At 55.4% G+C, this 21,296-nt stretch overlaps 1 protein-coding gene across 2 annotated transcripts in view; it reads left to right on the top strand.

Moving 5' to 3' along the window:
• Positions 1-21,064, top strand: part of SLC43A1 (solute carrier family 43 member 1) — a 24,615-nt gene extending 3,551 nt beyond the window's left edge. For both annotated transcript variants that reach the window (XM_039245112.1, XM_039245114.1), the window contains exons 3-15: positions 6,964-7,141; positions 7,245-7,300; positions 7,462-7,538; positions 9,864-9,956; positions 11,573-11,706; positions 12,678-12,856; positions 13,963-14,109; positions 14,227-14,262; positions 14,499-14,637; positions 16,444-16,585; positions 16,827-16,900; positions 19,137-19,260; positions 20,327-21,064. In XM_039245112.1, the coding sequence (XP_039101043.1) occupies positions 6,964-7,141; positions 7,245-7,300; positions 7,462-7,538; positions 9,864-9,956; positions 11,573-11,706; positions 12,678-12,856; positions 13,963-14,109; positions 14,227-14,262; positions 14,499-14,637; positions 16,444-16,585; positions 16,827-16,900; positions 19,137-19,260; positions 20,327-20,473 (1,526 nt within the window). In that variant the 3' untranslated portion in view covers positions 20,474-21,064. The remainder of the gene's footprint in view (positions 1-6,963; positions 7,142-7,244; positions 7,301-7,461; positions 7,539-9,863; positions 9,957-11,572; positions 11,707-12,677; positions 12,857-13,962; positions 14,110-14,226; positions 14,263-14,498; positions 14,638-16,443; positions 16,586-16,826; positions 16,901-19,136; positions 19,261-20,326) is intronic.
• Positions 21,065-21,296: the final 232 nt, after the last annotated feature.

The following is a 21,296-nucleotide window of genomic DNA, read 5'->3' as shown; positions in this document are numbered from 1 at the left end:
GCCTTGGCCAGTTTTTTGTTTTTTTTTTTAATGTTTTTATTTATTTCTGAGAGGGAGAGACAGCATGAGCAGGGGAGGGTCAGAGAGAGAGGGAGACACAGAATCCAAAGATAGGCTCCAGGCTCTGAACTAGCTGTCAGCACAGAGGCGGACGGGGGCCCAAACCCACGAACCGTAAGATCATGACCTGAGCTGAAGTAGGATGCTCAACCAACTGAGCTACCCAGGCTCCCCACTAAGTGAGCCACCCAGGCACTCCAGTTTTTTTTTTTAATTTTTTAACATTTGTTTATTATTGAGAGTCAGAAAAACAGAGCATATGTGGGGGAGGGGCCGAGAGAGGGGGAGTCACAGAATCTTTTTTTTATTTCTTAAGTGTTTACTTTTGAGAGAGAGCAAGAGACAGAGCATCAGCAGAGGAGGAGCAGAGGGAGAGGAGGACACAGAATGGGAAGCAGGCTCCAGGCTCTGAGCTATCAGCACAGAGCCTGATGTGGAGCCTGAACTCACAAACCACAAGATCATGACCTGAGCTGAAGTCAGACACTTAACTGACTGAGCCACCTAGGCGCCTCTACCTTGGCCATTTTTAAGGTTGGCTATTTGCTTTTTGATTATTGAGTTGTAAGAGTTTTTATATTCTAGGTAAAAGTCCCTTATGAGAGACGTGATTTGCATGATTTTTCTCCCCGCTGTGGGATGTCTTCTCACATTCTTCATGGTGTCCTTTGGAGCACGAAAGGTTTTTTAATATTGAGGAAGTCCAATCTGTCTGTATTTTCCTTTGCCATTTGTGTCTTGGTGTCATGTTTGAGAAATCATTGCCTAATCTAGGATAAGAGTTTCTTCAGTTACAGCTCTTGCATTGAGATCTAGGGTCCCTTTGGGGCGCTCAGGTCATGAAATCACGGCTTGTGAGTTCCGGCCCTGCATCGGGCTCTGCGCTGACAGCTCAGAGCCTGGAGCCTGCTTCGGATTCTGGGTCTCTGTCTCCCTCTGCCCCTCCCCTTCTCACACTCTGTCTGTCTCTCTCTCAAAAATAAATAAACATTAGATCTTGGGTCCCTTTGCGGGTAATTTCTGTATGTGATGTGAAGTTTCCACTTAGTGTTTTGAGTTGACCAGAGGCTGAGTGTGCGTCCGACCCCTGTTGTCTGAGAGACCTGGAGGTGACCCAAGCCAACCCTCCTTTCTCAGAACTTCCTTGTCTACTGTTGGAAAGCAAGGTACAGCGTGTCCCTCCTCCCCTCACTCAGGTGACTGGAGCCTAAATCCTCAGCCATTGGGCTGATGGGGGGAGGCTGCTGTACCCCCTTTTGCCTCAGTCATGCTGCCCTATCAAAAGCACTCACTTTCCGCTTCCTGAAGCCTCATTCGTTGTGGACCCAGCCTCCCTGTCCAGGGTTGCAAGCACACAGAATCAGACCAGGAAAATGTGGGTCCCCACGGAGTGAAAAGAACCAGGCAGCATGGCTTCCCATTGTATGTGTTGCTTGACTTATTTCAGATATTTACTTCACTTTCTAAATATCTGTTATCCCATCTGTAAAATGGGCCCGATACTCCTTACCCCCGGGACCGCTGTGAAAATGCAATGAGAGCAAACACGTAGACTACAGGTAGGGGTCATAATTAGGTGCCAGACCCAGCTCTGCCGTCATTTGCTGTGTGACCTTAAGCCAGTCACCCCTCCTCTCTGGGTCTCCCCTCCTAAGTCTGTAAACAGAGTGGATCCTCCTCGTCCTCCTTGCCACAAAGCAATGATGTGAGCACCAAATGCTGTTGTTAAACAAATGTGGAGTTCATGGTCGGGGTGTTCCCTAAGGTCGGCTTTGGGTTCCCTGGCCACAGCCTCTGTCTTCTCAGTGTTTTTTGTTCTCTCTGGAAGTACGCCCTGGGGTGGGTGGCCGGCCCACCCATAGGGGGTGTCACAGTTGGAAGAGGGCTCTGTTACTCAGAATTTAGAGAGGGGCAGATCAGTTTAACACCTAACTACTCTTTATCCAGCAGAAGTGCCCAAATGATAAAACAATGAGTAAAGCTTATCAAGTCTTTGGTAGATCTTCAGTCCTCATAGCAGATCAGTGATATAGGTGTGACTATTAACCACGTTTTGTATAAGAGAGAGCTGAAGCTCAGAGAAGCCAAGCAACTTGCCTGAGCTCACACAGCTGAGGAGCAGAGCAAGGATTCAATCCCAGATCTGACTCCAGGACCTCTCTCCTAGTCCTCATGGGAATAGTGCAGCCCCCTCCAACCTCCTTCAGCTTAGAGTTCTCCTGCCATAGGCAAGACAACCAACTAGAGCCCAGTCCTATGGAGGTTTCGATGAACGTGACTGTCAACTGCAGGAAAGTGAAGCATCAGGGCACAAGGAGGGGCTCACCATCCTGAGAGACTCAGAAAATGGGATCATTTTGTGAGCGTGTGCATGTGTGTGTGTGCGTGTGCGCGTGTGTGGGCACATACGTGTGGCAGTCCTCCGAGCCAGCCAGCCTCTCAGGGTTGCAGCCGACCACCATCCCCATTTCACAGCTGGGATAACAGAGTCTGGGATAACAGAGTCCCAGCAACATGGTTAGTGAAGCCGGAGTTTGTGCTCTGCGGGGCTCCAGAGGTGAATGTTTCTCCATGGTCTTGCTTTCCAGGGCTTGGCACATCTTGTCACGTGTAGTTCACTCTCATGATTTTACCTTTGCCGTGTCCGAGGTACTATTGACTTAATGCTTCCTTTTACAACAACTCATTTAAAAAAATTAGCCTGATTAAAAAAAAATTTTTTTAGGGGCGCCTGGGTGGCTTAGTCGGTTAAGTGTCCAACTTTCGCTTAGGTCATGATCTCACGGTTCGTGGGTTCGAGCCCCGCGTCGGGCTCTGTGCTGACTGCCAGCTCAGAGCCTGGAGCCTGTTTCAGTCTGTGACTCCCTCTCTCTCTGACCCTCCCCTGCTCACGCTGTCTCTCTCTCTCTCCTAGAAATAAATAAAACTTAAAAAAAAAATTAAAAAAAATTTTTTTAATGTTTATTTTTGAGAGACAGAGACAGAGCATGAGCAGGGGAGGGGCAGAGAAAGAGAGAGACACAGGATCTGAAGCAGGCTCCAGACTCTGGGCTGTCAGCACAGAGCCTGACGCGGGGCTCGAACCCACGAACCGTGAGATCATGACCTAAGCCGAAATTGGACGCTCAGCTGACTCACCTCCTAGGTGCCCCCAAATTAGCTTGATTTTAAAGTGTAATACCCTTGGAATGTTAGGTTTGATTGTACTTACAGATACATCATACACATATATGTGCCTAATACATATACGCACATATATATACGTTTCTAGCATACATACGTATATACGTGTTTTTCAATACATTCACATATGTATGGATGTATATATGTGTGTGTTTCTGATATGCATTGAAATGACTAATAACTAAAACATCAAAATCCATTCCCTGCATTTCCTAACTCATCCTGAGTGCCTCACAGGCTATGCATCCCACAGTTTGGGAAACACGGTCTTTTCCTAAGGCTTCAGCTTTATCAGTAACTCCGTACGTTTCCCTGTCCCACCCCTCACTCTACATGCCTATAAGAGTGGGGCAGTTGGATTTCAAAGACCTCTTCTGTTGTAATTCACGTGGATGGAGTTCTAAGGTATCTGCATATTGGGCTGACTTTACCCAAGGAGTCCGGCTTTATTCAGCCACGCCGAGTGATGGGGCCTCCGGAGCCAGCTCATGTTAGTCAGACTCACAAGAGGCTGATGGATAAACCAGACTGACAGGTGCACTGACCGACCTTGAGTTGCTGGCAGGCCACTGGGCTGTCGTGCCCCCTGAGCACATCTCCTCGCCAGCACCAGCAGGTGCGTGGGAAGCGCCCTGAGCCGTCGTGTTCAGGACAGAGGGGCCCTGGGGTGGATGGGAGAGGGCTGGCCCTTGGAGAGACCGTCTTGCGTCTGACTATAAGCCCGCCTGTATGAAGCTGTGTGACTGTGAGCTGGTGTGCTTCTCAGAGCCCTGTCTTCTGTAAAGTGGGGGGGTAGGGGGTCATTGGGCTCACTTTGTAGGGAGGCTGTGAGGATTTAAAGAGATACCATATGAGAAAGCCTGGCACAAAGTAGGTGTTCATTAATCGGGAGCTAGTAGGACTTGTGTGAGGGGAGGTGCCATTTGATGGTGAAAGACTGAGGGGTAGAATCAGTGTCTAATTCAGGGGATGCAAACTCAGATGCCAATCGGGCTAGGCAGTTCATAACAGTCAATAACAATAATTAATAATAATAATAAAGCAGAGCAGGTATTAAGATGGCAAATGTCTGGGAGGTAAAAGAGAAGTGAGGACTTGGGTGGCTTAGAGAGGGCAAGACCTGGTAAAAAGGGGGTGACCTTTACTCAGCTCCAGCGAGGGCCAGGTTTTCTGACTTCTTTTTTTTTTTTTAATGTTCATTTATTTTGGAGAAAGAGAGTCAGAGTGGGAGCAGGGGAGGGGCAGAGAGAGAGGGAGACACAGAAACTGAAGCAGGTTCCAGGCTCTGAGCTGTCAGCGCAGAGCCCAATGTGGAGCTTGAACTCAACAAATGGTGAGATCATGATCTAAGCCGAAGTCGGATGCCCAACCAGCTGAGCCACCCAGGCACCCCAGGTTTTCTGATTTCTTAACGAGAAGCCAGATTTTTATAGGATAACTCCTTTTTTTCCCCTGTTTATTTCTTTGGAGAGAAAGCAAGAGAGCGAGTGAGTGGGGAGGGGCAGAGACAGGAGGAGAGGAGAGAGAATCCCAAGCAGGCTCTGCTTCGTCAGCACGGAGCCCGCCCGATGCAGGGCTTGAACCCACGAACCCTGAGATCATGATCTGAGCCAAAATCAAGAGTCAGATGCTTAGGGGCGCCTGGGTGGCTCAGTTGGTTGAGCATCCGACTTCAGCTCAGGTCATGGTCTCACAGTTTGTGGGTTTGAGCCCCACATCAGGCTCTGTGCTGACACCTCAGAGCTTGGAGCCTGCTTCAGGTTCTGTGTCCCCCTCTCTCTCTGCCCCTCCCTTGTTCATGCTCTGTCTCAAAAATAAATAAAACATTAAAAAAAAATCAGATGCTTAACCAACTGAACCACCCAGGGGTCCCATTTATGGGATAGCTCCCAATTTTAAACTGCACCCAATTAAAATTTGCACACCAAGCAAAACATGGGTGCAGATCATCGCTGGTCACCTGTTGATACCTCAGCGTCTGGCCTAAATGGTCTCTGCATTTCTTCCTGCTTCACCCACTGTCCTAGTGCAGTGCCTGGCATACAGCAGGTGTTTGTAGACACACCTGGTGGAGAACTGAACCATGATGGGGACATTCACTGAACGACGGGGCCAGCCTGAAATTTACAGGCTTCTTCCGCGGGCCTGAGCACTCTCCTTATCTTCCCTCGCAGCTCCCTATCGCCCAGGGTGCTTCCTGCCCTGGCTGGCCAGCACTCAGGCTGCAAGACTTCTTCCTCATGTTCTTCCCTGTGTGAACACACAGGTCACGCCACCCCTCTGCTGCCTGCATGCGCTTCGGGCATCTGAAGCCAGGACTCGTCACCATCGAGGGCAGTGCTTCCTCTCCTAGCATTCAGGCACCGTCACATCCTTCTGTTTTGTTCTCTTCATTGTACCCGTCACTCTTTACGTTTTTTATTTTTATTTATTTATTTTTTTACAAATAGTTTATTATTTTTATTTTTTTACAGCTGAAGTTCTATGCCCAGTGTGGGGCTTGAACTCATGAGTCTGAGAGCAAGAGTCACATGCCCTGCTGACTGAGCCAGCCAGGTGCTCTGACGGCACCTGTCACTCTTTAAATCAGCATCCGTTTGTTTACTTGTTCAGTATCTAAATATAAGCCCTATGAGAGCCGAGGGCTTCCTTTCTTACTCACTGTGGGATCCCCAGGACCTAGAGAAGAGGCTCCCTGCATCGTGAGCCTCTGTCAGCTGTAGCCCTTTGTCAGCTGTTTCAGGAGAACCTTCTCTGGCTGGGCCAGGCTCTGTGCAAAGCTCACCTTCCCCAGCTGAATTTTTTTAAAAAAATATTTATTTATTTATTATTATTATTTTTTTTATTTTTATTTATTTCTAGGAGAGAGAGAGAGGCAGCCTGAGCAGGGGAGGGTCAGAGAGAGAGGGAGTCACAGACTCTGAAATAGGCTCCAGGCTCTGAGCTGGCAGTCAGCACAGAGCCCGACGCGGGGCTTGAACCCACAAACCGCGAGATCATGACCTAAGCGAAAGTCGGACGCTTAACCGACTAAGCCACCCAGGCGCCCCTTATTTATTTTTGAGAGAGAGCAAGAGTGCAGGGGAGTTGGGGGCGGGTGGGGAGACAGAGAATCTGAAGCAGGCTCTGCACTGATAGCACAGAGCCCAGTGTGGGGCTCGAACTCACAAACCACGAGATCATGACCTGAGCTGAAGTTGGAAGCTTAACCGACTGAGCCCCCCGGGTGCCCCCCCCCCCGAGCCCCCAGGTGAATATTCCAAGGAGCATATGGCTTAGGTAGTGTCCGCTTTCTTTTACAGGCTAAGGGCCTGTGGCTCAGAGGATGTTACTTGTCCAAGGTTGCCCAGCTAGTAGGGGCAGTGGCGGGAATCTGGACCCTGGTCTGTTTGCCTTTGGCGCACCCTGAGTGTGCCCTTGGCAGTGATGCCTGGGGAATGAACGGGGCAGGGGAGCAGCTGCCTCGTGACTTGGTGAGCACTGAGTGAAGTGAATCACCCTCCTTCCCCCACTACTAACCATTTTATTGTCACGACTCGCAAGTTGGCGTTTTGCCTTGAGGACAAGTCCTCACCGGAATAGGTGTGACTGTAGGCCACCCCTGAAGTCACCTGGTCTGAAGCATGGGGTTTGAGCTCAGGACCCCGCACCCCAGGCCCTTGTCTCCTGCGCCCCGCTGCCACCCGCTGTCACGCGCTGAGCCCTCCCTTGCCTCCTCAGCTGCGAACGCCACCAATGCCACCCAGGTTGAGCAGCGTGAGTGGCTCAGCTGTGACCGCCAGGAAGAGATGCTCAACCTGGGCTTCACCATCGGCTCCTTCGTGCTCAGCGCCACCACCCTGCCGCTGGGGATCCTCATGGACCGGTTTGGCCCCCGACCCACGAGGCTGGTTGGCAGGTGAGGGGCCTGGGCGGCGGCGGGGGGCCGCGGGGGGCCTCGGGGGGCGGGGAGGCTCAGCGTGCTCGCGGCCAACCCCATCTCCTTCCCTGGGTCTCCACAGCGCCAGCTTTGCTGCGTCCTGCACCCTCATGGCCCTGGCCTCTCGGGACACCGGAGGTGAGCTGTGTGACCTCGCGCACACCTATGAGAAAAGAATGGGTGGGACGAAGGTGGCTCATCCTGCCATTCCAGCTCTTGCCCTGGGCCTCCCACAGCTCCCCAAATGCCCTGACCCACAGCTCCCCAAATGCCCTGACCCATCCGTCTCCCCTTCCCAGTTCTGTCTCCGTTGATATTCCTGGCGCTGTCCCTGAATGGCTTCGGCGGCATCTGCCTAACATTCTCTTCACTCACGGTGAGTGTGACAGGCCCCGACTGGCAGAAGGGCACCCAGGCGTGGGGTGGGGGTAGGGGTGAGTGAGGAGGTGAGGGAGGAGCAGGTGGATGCAGAGCAAATGCCTGTGCAGGCTGCAGCCGAGGGTGGACGTGAGGCCACTGGGTATGTGGGGATGTTAAGTGTGGGTGTTGGGGGGTCAGGTGGCCCCAGCGGACAATGTCTGCTGGCCTCCATTCTAGGCACTTAGGCCACAGCACAAACGGAACTGCCAGATTCCCCACCATTCTGGAACTCCCGTTCCCCAGGTGGGGCGAAGAGGCAGCCTTCCCCAAACAAGTAAACTAATACATTATATCAGTAGTCAGAAGTGCTGGAAAGAAAATAAAACTGGGCAGCCGGAGAGTGACAGGGCGGGTGCAGCCTGTGTGTGTGCGCGTGTGTGTGTGCCACGTGTATGTGTTATGTTCTGCATGGGCACGGGTCAGCGCAGTTGTGAATGTGTTTGTGAGGGTATTAGGTCAAATTGCTACACTTGACCTTGCTGGACCTACAGAAACGACTTTTTCTACGTGGCTCGGCCTCCTGCAAATGTGTGTGGTGTTGTGTGCGTGCTGCTCTGTGTGTGTCTCTGTAGGCAGGCGGTTAAAGGCTGATGAGTGTGTGGTGGGGGAGGGGCTTCTGGCCCGGCCAGCCATGGACTGTTTAGGACTGTTTATCTCGGATGACGGCCGCCCTGACCCGTCCTGACCGCCAAACTGGGTGCTTTTGGCCCAATTTCACCTCACCCAGCAGCTGCCTTTAATTCCAGTCCGGGATATTTCACAACTCTCTCGAAGGAAGCGGATCCCTTCCTCCCCGCCCCCTGCGACGCCCCTTCTCCACGCTGTGCAGCTTGCCTGGGGCCCTAGATCCCTTCTCTCCCTCTGCCCTGCCCTGCGCAGTGCACAACCTCGGACCCTGCCCCTGCCCGCCTACGGGGCTCTGCGCCCGCGGCCGCCTGCCCCGCCGATCCTCCCCCTGCCCCGCTGCCAGTAATCTCCAGCCAATGACGGGCCCGGCGCCCGCCCCACCTCGCCCCCGCCCGGGGCCTCTGCACTCGCCGGCCAAGACCGCCGGCCAAGACCGACCAGAGCTAGGACTTCCAGTGCTGCTCAGCCCCTCGCCCTGAGGTTGGGGGCTTAACCCGGCCGGCCTCGCACCCTCCCCCCGCCCAGACCCTAGGGTGGGGGCGGGGGCGCGCACCGTGGGTCCGGTCTCAACAGCCCTGGCACTTTCCCTGGCGTCCTTGGCAGCGCGCCTTGCAGACACCAGGTGCCAGGGAAACCCTGTCCCGGTGGGGGTCAGCCTGGTCCCCCTCCCCTTTCATAGCTGCTTGGAAGTTGCTGGAGGACTCAGTTCTCTGTGGGTCTTCCCCTCTGTGGAGAGGGCGGAAGTGTGCACGTCTAAGGCCCTTCCCGGCTATGAGATGGTTGACCTGGGGAGGATGGCGGGGCCAGAGGGGGTATATACAAAGGGCGACATGACTTTGCTTTCTCCTCCCCGGAGGGCCTGGCTCAGGCCAGAGGCAGAGCATATGATCAGTTCTCTACTGGTGGGAATTCTGGGCCTGCCCACACGTCACATCCATCCACCTCTCTTGATCGCCTGGCCAGCCCCTGCCCCCTTCCTTACTCCTCCCTTCCCTCCCTTCCCTCCCTGGCACCTCCCCCGAGTTGTCCTGGTCCAGCAGACGGGGGCCTTTGGGGCCACCCAGGAGGGTTCGTTACAGAGCCAGCCACGGTCACCGCCTTGGGGTCCAGGATAGAGCAAGGATTGCCAGAACAGGGGAGAAGGTCATTAAGGAGCTCTGTGAACTTGAGTACATTTTTCTCTCACTGGGCCTCAGTTTTCTTACCTGTCAAATGAGCTCAAATGAGTTTAGGAAGAACTAGCTCAGCTTTTCTTAAACGCTCATTCCGCAGGTTATTTAGAGGCTTCACACAATAGAAGGACTCTGGGAACAATAGCTTGGGAAGTCCTGGGGTTGAGCAGAATTGATGAAATTGTTCTTTGAGGGCAAGTCCAGGAACCCTTGAGAGGGAACCCTTGAGATGCTAACGGGCATTGGGAGTCTGTAGGAGGGAGGGTGTTAGCTAGTTTCCTCCCCTTCCCCCCCCCCCCCCCCCCCCCCGATTTTGCCTTTGAACTTTTCTGTTGCATCTCCTGAGGCTGGTGTTCCTGGAGCTCTCTCGGAGGGCTGCGGGGAGGGTGCATTGAGGCTTAACCCCTCCGGCCGGGCAATGGGTAGGTACTGTGGGGGGCGTCAGGGCCCCCCGGCTCACCGTCCCTGCTTCCTGCCCTCAGCTCCCCAACATGTTTGGGAACCTGCGATCTACCTTCATGGCCCTCATGATCGGCTCCTACGCCTCTTCCGCCATCACGTTCCCCGGAATCAAGGTATTGGAACTGTTTGGGGCAGGGGGACAGTGAGGTCACCTGGGTGTTCTTTTTGCCCTGACAAAAGAACTAGGTGGGGCTGGCATGCCTGGGAACCGTTGTTCCTGCCAGTCAGAGGTCAGTCCCTGCCACCGTGGGGCAAGCACGGAAGTGTCGTGGGAGGGGCCCCATCTCCCTGTTTGCCTGCTTTCCTTTACCGCCATCCCGGGCCAGGCCTCCATCCTCTCTTCTGGACTAGCTCGAGCTTTCCCAGCTGGACCCCTGCCTCGGACCTTTCCCCTCTCGAGTCTGTCACATGACTTCCAGAATGATTCTTAGCTGGAGGCGTGGCTGACACACCTGCCCCGCTTCTCCGACAGAATCAAGTTCATCCTCTTCACAGACATTCAATGCCCTTGACCTCTCTGGCCTCAACCAACCTCTCCAGCCACATTTCCTTCTCCTGCCCTGGAGAGGCTGCTTGCCTTGGTCCAAGGTCATGAAGTTAGTCCATATCAGGCTTCAGCCTGAACAAGGCAGCCTGGTGGAATTAGAACTGGAAGTCCTGAGCCCTAGCCTGGGGACAAGCCTGGGGCGTCATTCCTTCCCCTGAGAGCAAGTGATAACAAGGCATGCTTTCAACTGGGCCATAGGATGCCCTTCAGATTCCACCGTGGGCAATTACATTTGTTAGTTTAGAAGGCACTTGCTCCACATCCCCAAAGCGGGTTGAGAGTACATGGGTGGGGGTGGCCATCAGTTGTTAAGGTCGCTGCAGGCATGGAGGAGGGTGGCTCACCCAAGGCAATGGCATCTGAGGAGCCAGATCTTAACTCCCACTCATTGGGGGATGTGGCTCTCCGAAGCTCTGTCCTGTCCCCAGGGAAGAAAGGTCTTCTAGGCCCGAGGCAGAGGAGGACAGAAGTTTTCCCCGGCACCACTGGGCAGGAACCTGAGGAGGTGGCAGATGTCAGTCCCCCCAGGCAGGGAGGACAAGAGGCGGACGCCGTCTCTAGGAGCCTGGCTTCCCCAGTAGAGGGCCGACGCGGTGCCAGAGTCCCAGTCAGTTCCCTGCCTACTTGCGTTGGGCGGCCCTGGGCAGAGCTCTTGCACATGCGCACACACGCACACGCTCCCAGTTTTCCTACCTGGGAACACCTGTGAAGGGTGAGATAAGGTTGCTCGGGTCGGGTTTGTCTTTCCCTCAGGGACTGTGCCAGGAAGGGCCAAGATACACACAGTGAGGCCTGGCAAACCCAGAGCATGACTTTTTCTCTTCTGTGCATAAAAAGAAATGGCATTTTTTGTGTGAAAGCCAGCACGTGCATGGAGTCGCCGGCAGAGCCGTGCGCCCTGTTCCGATAATAATTGAGATTCCAAAGGCCTTTGGAGCTTGTGGCCAGCAGCCTCAGCACCCCGTGGGAATTGCTTCACCCCTCATTAGGGGGCTGGGTGAGAAAGGAAGAGGATGGTGGTCTTCTGGGTCTCTTACCTTCTGGCCTCCGCGTCTCATCTGCAAATTAGGCGCAAGGAATGGGGTAGAACAGGCCCTTGTCTAGGGCCTCTGAGGCCTGGGCTCCTGCCTTGGGCTAGAAGGAGGGGGCAGGTGGCCCATGGGTCTTCCGCTCCCTCCACAGCTGATCTATGACGCTGGCGTGTCCTTCCTGGTCATCATGTTCACCTGGTCGGGCCTGGCCTGCCTCATCTTTCTGAACTGTGCCCTCAACTGGCCCAGCGAAGCCTTTCCTGCTCCTGAGGAAGTCAACTATACGTGAGTGGCTGCGGAGGGCTGTGTGGTGAGGGGGACTTCCCTCCCTGTGGAAGGAGGGGTGGGTGGGGATAGGGGAGTGGTAATACAATGGACAGAATCAGCTTTGGCCTCTGCTTTCTCATCTCTACAATGGGCTCCATCCTCCCCACCCACAAGTGTTTTGACTGCAGGTAACAGGCAGTCAAAACACCGCCACTGTTATTGTTCTTTCTGAGTTTGGAGGATCAGAGTAGGAGGGACCCCGGCAACAATACCATGTGTCATACCCTCCCAAAAGGGGGATACAAAGACTCAAATACCCCACACTTTGTGGGACAGCCTGAATGCCGGCTTTTCCCCACCCCCTAACAGTCATGTTAGTGGATCCTGTTATTAACTCCATTCATAACAAAGGCCCAGGGAGCAAAGTGACTTTTCCTAAAGTCCAACCACTGAAGGGGGTTGCATCAAAGATTGAAATCGAGCTCCCGGACTCCAGAGTCTGAATTCTTTTTATTTATTTAATTAATTAATTTCTAAGAGAGAGAGAGATATACAGCATGAGCAGGTGAGGGTCAGAGAGGGAGATACAGAGCTCCAGGCTCTGAGCTGGCTGTCAGCACAGAGCCCAATGCGGGGCTCGAACCCATGAACCGTGAGATCACGACCTGAGCCGAAGTCAGACGCTTAACCGACCGCCACCCAGGCGCCCCTCCAGAGTCTGAATTCTTAATGCTGCCACCTGGCAAAGCCCAGGTGGAAAAGGACTCTCACACCCTTCACTTACTAGGTGCTAAGCTGGCCCCGGTTCAGGCTCTGGGTGACAGACTCGAGCCCTGCACTAGGGAGCTTGTCAGTGGGCATGTCAGCCAGTGCGAGGAAAAGGGGTGCTCAGCGCCCCTCGGGCAGACCGGGATGCACCCCTTGGGCAGGCTGTTGAGGGTGGGCTCTGCATGGCTGGTTCCCACATGCCTTGGCCTGGCTGCTGACAGGAAGAAGATCAAGCTGAGTGGGTTGGCCCTCGATCACAAGGTGACAGGCGACCGCTTCTACACTCATGTGACCATTGTGGGCCAGCGGCTGAGCCAGAAGGTCCCCAGCCTGGAGGACGGGGCTGACGTCTTCATCTCATCCCAGGATGTCCGTGGCACCTCAGAAAGGCCTCCTGAGAGTGAATGTCTGGTCAAGGGCCAGCCTTGGGTGACAGCTGGGCTGGGTCCTCATGCTTCTTAGTGAGCACTCATTCTCTCCCCTTGTGCTCTGCACCCAACAGCCCATGATGTACATAGATGAGGCTTGATCCCCATTTACAGAATGGGGGGACATCAGAGCTCAGAGAAGTCTACAAGTTCCGACTTGTGGGTGCTCTGCTGGATTCCTGGGTGAAGCAGGGAGGGAGGACCTTCCAGAAAGGGGCAGGACTTCCAGGCCTGTGGAACAGCTGTTTTCATCAGGGCTGCCTACAACCTCTGAGCCTCTTGCATCAGATACAGCCAGGTGGAGCCAGCCAGCGGCCCGCTGTGAGGCCCTCTGGCGCCCAGCTGGCTGGCTCCCCCTGCTGGCTGGAAGAGGATCTGCATGCACCTGCCTGAGCCTCTTCCCAACGCGTGGGCTCCCAGATGCAGGTGCACCGGCCTTGGAGTCCGGAGATGGGGGTTTGAGTCCAGCCCTCCAGTTGCAGGCCATGTGACTTGGATGGATCACTTAGGCCTGCTCTGGCTTTCCTTATCTCTGAACCTAGCAGTCACAGTGCCCACTGAAGGGGGAAGTTAGCTGTGAGGCTTAAATGGGGCCTCGGACACAGAAGCCTTGGGAACAGCACAAAGCTGAGCCTCCCGTGGCAGAGTGGTGGCAGCCACGAGCTCAGTCCAGCCGAGCCACATGTTCCAGCCCGTGAGCTTGAGCGAGTCATTGGGCTCTGAGCCTCAGTTTCCTCATCTGCAGGACATGCAGAGGACAGGGTTGTTCACTTCTGGTGAATGGGATAGTGCATGTCAAGTGTGCAGCAACAGTCAGTGCTTCATAAATAGCAGCGAGAGTTATCATGGCCACACCAAGGTATATGCCCAGAAGGCATCTGAAAACGTTCTGTTGAGATCAGTATAAAGCTGGGCAAGAACTCGGAGGCCAGTGAGTCTGGACCCTCATTTCTGAAGGAATGAGTCCTTTGAAAGTCACATAGTGAGTGGTCGAGCCCCTCTGGAACTGCCTCATCTGGGACAGTTGGAGGGAAATGGAAGATCTGGGGCTCAGGGGCGCCCTCTGCTGTCTCTCCAGAGTCCGTCCCCTTCCGCCAGAGCCTCTGCTCTCCCATTTTCCTGTGGAGCCTCCTCACCATGGGCATGACGCAGCTGCGGGTCATCTTCTACATGGCTGCCATGAACAAGATGCTGGAGTACCTTGTGACCGGTGGCCAGGAACATGGTGAGGTGCTGCTGAGCCTGCTGGAGGCTGGGGGCGCAGGAGGGTCACCCTGGCGGGCTATTCTTACTCTGGTTTCTCTCCGCTCCCCATCCCCGCCTCCCCCCCACCTCTGGACAGAGACGGACATCCTGAGGAAAAGGGCAGCAGAGACAGGTAGGGGAATAGAAGTTGGGGCCCTGGCCCACACCTGCCCCACCAGTGCCCACTCCACAGGGAGCCTGGGCCCAGCCTTGTAATCCTGGGCATTTGGGGCATCTGAGAATCTGGGGGTCACAGGGAGGCTACTCTGGTGCTGCCTGTCCTACACCGGGAGTGGGTGACGGTGCCCAGTGGGCTGCTGGCATTGCTCGTGCCAGCCCTGACTCTGCTTCTCTTTCCGTCCTGCCCAGTTGGCTTCTACTCCTCCATCTTTGGGGCCATGCAGCTGTTGTGCCTTCTCACCTGCCCCCTCATCGGCTGCATCATGGACTGGCGGATCAAGGACTGTGTGGACGCCCCCAGCGAGGGCACTGCCCTCCGAGATGCCAGGTGACCTGCACAGGATGGTGGTGGCGTTTTGTTTTCCATGTGCTTTCACACCCAGCTTCTCATTTCCTTTTCCCAAGAGCCCTGGGAAAGCAGGAATGTCTCCCCATTTTACAAATGAGGACAACTAAGGCTAAGGTGGGCGTGGCTTGCTCGATCATAAGTCTAGCTGATGTCAGGTGCTGACCGTGCACTAGGCACCTTGCGTTGTCATCCTGGCCCTGCAACGGCTTTCTGAGGGGGACACGTCACTCTCGCTTCACAGACGAGGAAGCTGACAGGCAGAAAGGTTAAGCAACTTACCCAAGGTCACACAGCCTGTAGTAGCACCTTCTAGAACCTATGTTGTAAAGGGTTTACTCAAAAGCCTTCTTATGGCTAGAGAGAGAGAGAGTTGGTGTATCAGATATCTATTGCTGTATCACACAGATTAGCCCCAAAGCTGGGCATCTTTAAACAGCTAACATTTTTTGTCTCATATAATTTCTGAGTCAGGAAGCTGGGAATGGCTTAGCTGGGTGGTTCTGGCTTGGGGTCTGTCTGTCTGTCTGAGTCTGTTTGGGCTGGCATAACAAAATACCACACACTGAGTGGCTTACAAACAACAGACATTTATTTATTACCGTTCTGGAGCCTAGAAGCCTCCGATCAGGGTCCAGTGGTTGAGGGAGGACCCTCTTCTGGCTGGCCATCTTCTCGCTGTATCCTCGCATGGCCTGAGGAATAGGGAGTTCCGTGGGGCCTCGGTTATAAAGGCGCAAACCCCACAATGAGGGCTCTCCCCTCGTGATCTAATCATCCCTGCAAAGACCCCCCCCCCACCCCGCAACCTCCTAACACCGCCATGTTGGGCATTAGGATTTCAGCATATGCATTTCGGGGTGTGGGGGACACAGTCACTCAGACCACCACAGGCTCCCATGAGGCTGTGGTCCAGCTGTCGACCAGGGCTGAGGTTGTCTGGGGTATGGCCTGGGTCTAAGGGAGGGAGACCCAGCCAGAAGCTTGTGTGTCCTTCACGGCGAACTCTTCACGGGTGATGTTCCGTCACTTCTGTCGTGTTCTGTGGGTCGCCCAGAGTAACAGGTGTGGGACGGGACTGCACGGGAGGTGGGTACCAGGAGGCGGGGCCATTTGCAGCCCAGCTTGTTGGCTGGAGCCCACAGTTGGGTCTTGAACTGGGATCTTCTGATGCTCATGTGCCTTCTGCGTTAATCCAAATACTTGCTGTTTGTCCTGAGAGGCTGGGAGAGGGGGCACCTAAGGAACAACCCCGTGGCTTCCCTCCCCAGCCCCAGCACCCTGCCTAGCGGCCCCTGACCGCAGGGTCACCTGTCTAGGATGCGTGGGCAGACTGCCCTCATCCCGGCCTGCTGGCCTCTCCCCGGCAGAGACGGACCTGCTGGGTAGTCCGGGGCCACGCTGCTGCCCCCACAGTGGCATCTACTTTTGTCCGGGCCGATGGGCGGAGACGCTTCTGTGGGGGCGTCTGATCCGAGGCGATGTGAGCGCTCCCGGTTCCCCACCTTCCTTCCCATCCTCGATTCTCAGACGTGAGGGTGTGGGAGACGAGCCTGGGCAGCTCCTGGGCCCAACTCCGGAGATTCTGGGCTTGGGGGGTGGAGCCTGGAATCTGCATGTTAACGAAAGTCCCCAGGTGACCCTGGGTAGATGCTCTGGATCTCAGGAAACTCCGGGCAGGGGACGTGGCTTGCTGCCTTTGTTGCCCCCGTGGTAGAGGTGCAGGAGAGGAGGGGAAGGCCAGGCAGGGCCATGGGGGCCACAGCCATGACGTCCCGTCCTCCCCAGGGACGAGGTCACCACCAAGGCGCCCAGACTGCGTTACCGCAAGATCCAGAAGATCACCAATGCCATCATGGCCTTCACCCTGACCAACTTCCTGCTGGTGGGGTTCGGCGTCACCTGCCTCATCGACAGCTTACACCTGCAGGTACCCACCTCTGTCCCCCCCGTCCCCCCACCTCCCGGGACCCCTCCAAGGGGACTTTCACCCCGTGCCTGCCTTCCAGGGAGCCTGGTTCTTGAGTCCTCTGGGTCCGTCTTCTGGGTCTCACTGGGAGGTGTTCCAGGGATCGGATGGTCAAGGGCTCCGTGTGGCTCCTCGCCCTCCCGGTCTTGCCTCGGGCGTCTACACCCGCCCTCACCTCTTCCCTCTGTCTTTTTGGTTTCAGTATGTGACCTTTATCCTGCACACCATGGTTCGGGGTTTCTTCCACTCGGCCTGTGGCAGCCTCTACGCCGCTGTGTGAGTCAGCCCGTACCCCGCTGCCTCCCAGAGCGCCCCCCCCCACCCCCTTGACCAGAGGAATCCTGGAGCAGAGTAGAAAGGGCCCTGCGCCCCCCTTTGTGCCCCTCTCTGCTGCCCCCCCTGGAGCGCTGACGTCTTGGAGTTGGTGGGGAGCCAGGAGGCCACCCCCTCCCAGCATCCCTGGTGGTGGGGTCCCTGCCTCTTCAGAGGCTGCCTGCTGCCAGGGGGTCCTCCCTGCGAGGAAGCCAGGATTCTTTTTTTTTTTTTAAGTGTATTTATTTTGAGAAAGAGAGAACAAGCTGGGGAGGGGCAGGAAGGAAAGGAGACAGAGGATCTGAAACAGGCTCTGTGCTGACAGCAGAGAGCCCAACGCAGTGCTCAGTCTCAGGGGCCACGAGATGGTGACCTGAGCTGAAGTCGGACGCTTAACCGACCGAGCCCCCATGTGCCTCGGTCCTATGTCTGCTCTCCTCTCTCCCCCATCAGCCCTGTAGAAATTTCCAGACCACCTTATGACTCTCCTCTCCCGCTCTGGAGCAGCCCCCAGTTCCCTCTCCCCTGACCTGGCTGCCGGCTGCCGGTTTCCACCACTGGAGCCGCTGAGGGACTCCCCGGGGTGTCTGATGAGCCACGGCAGTGACAGAGTTGTCCCGATGGTCAGGCGCTTCGATGGCAGGTGCGGTGCAGGACGCCTGAGCAATGTCAGCAGGGGGCAGCCCAGCTCCTTTACCTGCTCAAGCCAGAGCCTCGGAGTCAGCCTTGACTCTGCCCTTCCTCATACTCCGTGTCCAGCTCTCTGCGGTCCCGCCGTCACAGACCCCAAATGCGACCCTCTCCTTGTCCCCAGCGCCACCCCCTGCCCTGGCTGAGTGTAGCAGCTCCGGAGGGGTCCCTGCATCTGCTCTCGCCTCCCTTGGTCTCCTGAAGGTTATTTATTTATTTTGAGAGAGAGAGAGCAAACAAGCAGGGGAGGGGCAGGGAGAGCGGGAGAGACTTGTGAGCATGGGGCTTGATGCAGGGCTCAGACTCTCAAACCATGAAATTATGACCCGAGCCGAAACCAAGAGTCCGATGCTTAACCTAACAGAGCCACCCAGGTGCCCCCTTCCCTTGGTCTATTTTTAACACAGGGGCGGGAGACACCTGCTGGGTCATAAGTCTTTTTCTGTCACTTTGTGGCTTCCTGCCTTGTCTCTGAGAAAAAGCCAGAGGCTTTGTCAAGGCTTCGCAGGCCCTATGAGGTCTAGCCCCTGGGACCCTTCCGCTCTCTTCTCCCCTCTTCCCCCTTCACTCACCCTGCTGCAGCCTCTTCATTCCTCAGAAACCCCAGGTGTGTTCATTCCTCAGAAACGTAGGGCATTTGCACCTGCTGTCCCCTCTTCCTAAAACAGCCTCCCTCCAGGAATCCGCAAGGCCCACAGTTACCTCACCTTCTCCAGGTCTGTACCCAGCATCCCCTTGTCAGTGAGGCCTCTGCTGGCCGTCCTGCCCCCGGTGGCAGCCCCCTTGACGCCCCTACCCGCTTTCTCCACCCTACGTCTCTCCTTGGCTCTTGTCACCGGCCAACAGTCTGGGTTTGTATCTTGCTCATTGTCGACCGACACCAGCCCCAGCAGAAAGCCACCTCTCCGAGGGCTTGGTTCAGTGCGGGATGTTCACGCACCTTAGGATGGTACCTGGCACATGGGGGCTCCGTGAATACTTGTCAAAAGAACAAATGAACCGCCCGGTGAGGTCAGTGCTATCTCGGTTGTTAGTGGAGGAAGTGGGTCTCAGGGAGGTTGGATTATTTGTTATCACACAGATAGCAGCTGTCAGAAGCCAGCCTGGGGGCCCTGAAGCCACAGCACACAGCTTTGAGGCTAGAGTCCAGAGAGCACATGCAGGGAGGCTTTCTAAAAATTAATTAATTAAGGTTTATTTTTTTGGAGAGAGGGAGCACGCACAAGTGGGGGAGGGGCAGAGAGCAAGGAGGAGAGAGAGAACCCCAAGCAGGCTCCACCCTGTCATCACGGAGCCTGATGCGGGGCTCGAACTCACTGACCCATGAGATCAGGACCTGAGCCGAAATCAAGAGCCAGCTGCTTAACCAACTGAGCCACCCGGGCGCCCTGCAGAGGGGCTCTTAAGTTCCACCCTGCCTGCCCGCCTGCCTGCGGCCAGGGTCCAGCACAGGGCGCTGGGCTGGTGAGGGCCGCGTGCCTGGCCCGACTGGCATACCTCTCATTGACAGGTTCCCGTCCAACCACTTTGGGACACTGACGGGTCTGCAGTCCCTCATCAGTGCTGTGTTCGCGCTGCTCCAGCAGCCGCTTTTCATGGCGATGGTGGGACCCTTGAAAGGAGAGCCCTTCTGGGTGAGAACTGGGGGTTGGGCAGGGAGGGGGGAGGAGTAGGAGCCCCTTTCCCCAGAGGGGGGCTTATAGGAGGCAGAATCCCTCACTCCTATCTCCGGCTGAAGGTCCTAATCTGGGGGGTCCCCAGTTGGCTGCCCATCACAACCCCTCACAGGAGTGCCGCATCGGCGTCCCTCCCCCCTGCGCCCAGGAGCGTCTTTGCAATAAGCCTCCGGGTCCCTTGTGAAGTGGCCTGGTCCTGATGCACTTCGGTTTCACCCAGTGCGCGGATCCTTTCTCGCTTCGGCACCTCTGGAAATGGGTTCCTCCAAACCCTCTCAACTCAAACACCCTCAGTGACGGGGCAGCAGCCATTGGTATGGTTAGAAGGCTTTTCCTTACTCGGAACGGACACCTGCCTCCCTAAAGTTCACCTTCTCTCTGCCCTGTGGGGGCACCTGTCCCGTAGCCCTTCTCCCACAAGAATGATGGAGAAAGCACGGCCACTGTTTACTGAGTGCTCACCAGGCCCTCTGTGCGCTTAATCTTCGCCATGACGGCCCCGAGGGCCTTAAAGTCACGCCGATTTGCCCAAAGTCACACAGCGAGTGATGTGGAGCAGGGTGTGGACTGAGGTCAAGCGCAAGTGAGGGCCGCTGCCCTGGGCCTCCTGCCCTCCGGCTGTGTGCATCAGCTCCTTTAACTGCCTGCGAGCCTTCTCAGCTCCCCCAATGGGATCCCACTGTCACTGTCCTCAGAGGAGCGGCTCCCAGCCCAGAAGCTTCCATGTCAGAAGGTAGCCCAGACTCCCTCAGGATCTCCCCAGAGTGTGCCAGCTGGTGCGGCCTGGCCTTGGCCAGGGTTTTAACTAGGCTCTGAAACTTGACGAGGTCGCTACACGTAAATGAGACATTGGTGGGTCAGCGATTGAACACAGTACGTGCTAGCCAGATTCGTCCCTGGGGCCCAGGACCTGAGCAAAAATGGCTGCCTTCTCTCTGTTGAAGGTCCAGACAGGAGGGCCCTTGAGGGTCAGGAGGGGTAAATGGGTCCCTATTTGACTCTTGTCTTTTTCCTTGCCCTAAAGGTGAATCTGGGTCTCTTGCTCTTCTCACTCCTGGGGTTCCTGCTACCTTCCTACCTTTTCTACTACCGTGCCCAGCTCCAGAGGGAGTACGCCACCAACTGGAAGGACCCAAAGAAGGTGCTTGGGAGCCCCGAGATGACTGCATAGACCTCTGCAGCCAAGGGGCCCGGAGGACACACAGCCAAAGTCCAAACTGCCAAAGGGAATGCCTCATATGGCTTTTCTACCTGTAACATACGCACAGAGCTGGGCCGTGGATTTATAAATACCAAGAGAAGTTCTATTTTTGTAGGGACTTGCTAAAAGGAAGAAAAAAAAACCTAAAAAAAAAATTTTTCCCCAAAGCAATAATGCTCCATTGACTGAAGACAGCCCTGTGCTAGAAGGATTGGGCCTTCTTCCTCCTCAGAGCGGAGGAGGCCAGGATGCTGGGCTGCCTTTTCTCTGGGCCTTCATCCTAGGGGCCCACCTCCTGGTGCTTCCTGGGGGCTTGTGGGATCAGCAAACGGGCTACTCCTAGAGTTATCGCTACGCGATGCCCAGAGTGTGCAAGCGTACACACGCGTGTGTACGTGTTGGTGTGCACGTGAGTGTGTGTGTCTGAAACAACCTTCCCCTCCGAGGAAAGGGGACTGAGGTGCTGGCTGTGTCCTGGCTGGGGTGTTGGGGCCGGAGGGTGGATTTCCTCCCTCATACTGCCTTTTGTAGGTCTTAGAGGAAATAAAAAAGGAAGTGAGAGACTGGCTGTGCCTGTACCTTTGTGGGGAGGGGGTGTTTTCCCACACCCCCATCCCTTTTCTTCACCCAGACTTAGCTGGGCATTCATTAAGCAGGCTACCTGAAGTGCTAGCCTGTCCACCTCTGGCTGTCTGGCTCAGCTTCCTGTTCTTTTTTTTTTTTTTTAATAATTTTTTTTTTAAATGTTTTATTTATTTCTAGGAGAGAGAGAGAGAGACAGCGTGAGCAGGGG

Source organism: Hyaena hyaena, unplaced genomic scaffold (genome assembly GCF_003009895.1).
Source record: "Hyaena hyaena isolate Hyena2069 unplaced genomic scaffold, ASM300989v1 scaffold_252, whole genome shotgun sequence".
Lineage (NCBI taxonomy): Eukaryota > Metazoa > Chordata > Mammalia > Carnivora > Hyaenidae > Hyaena > Hyaena hyaena.
Note: the sequence above shows the minus strand (reverse complement) of the source record. Positions and strands in the feature narration are given on the sequence as shown.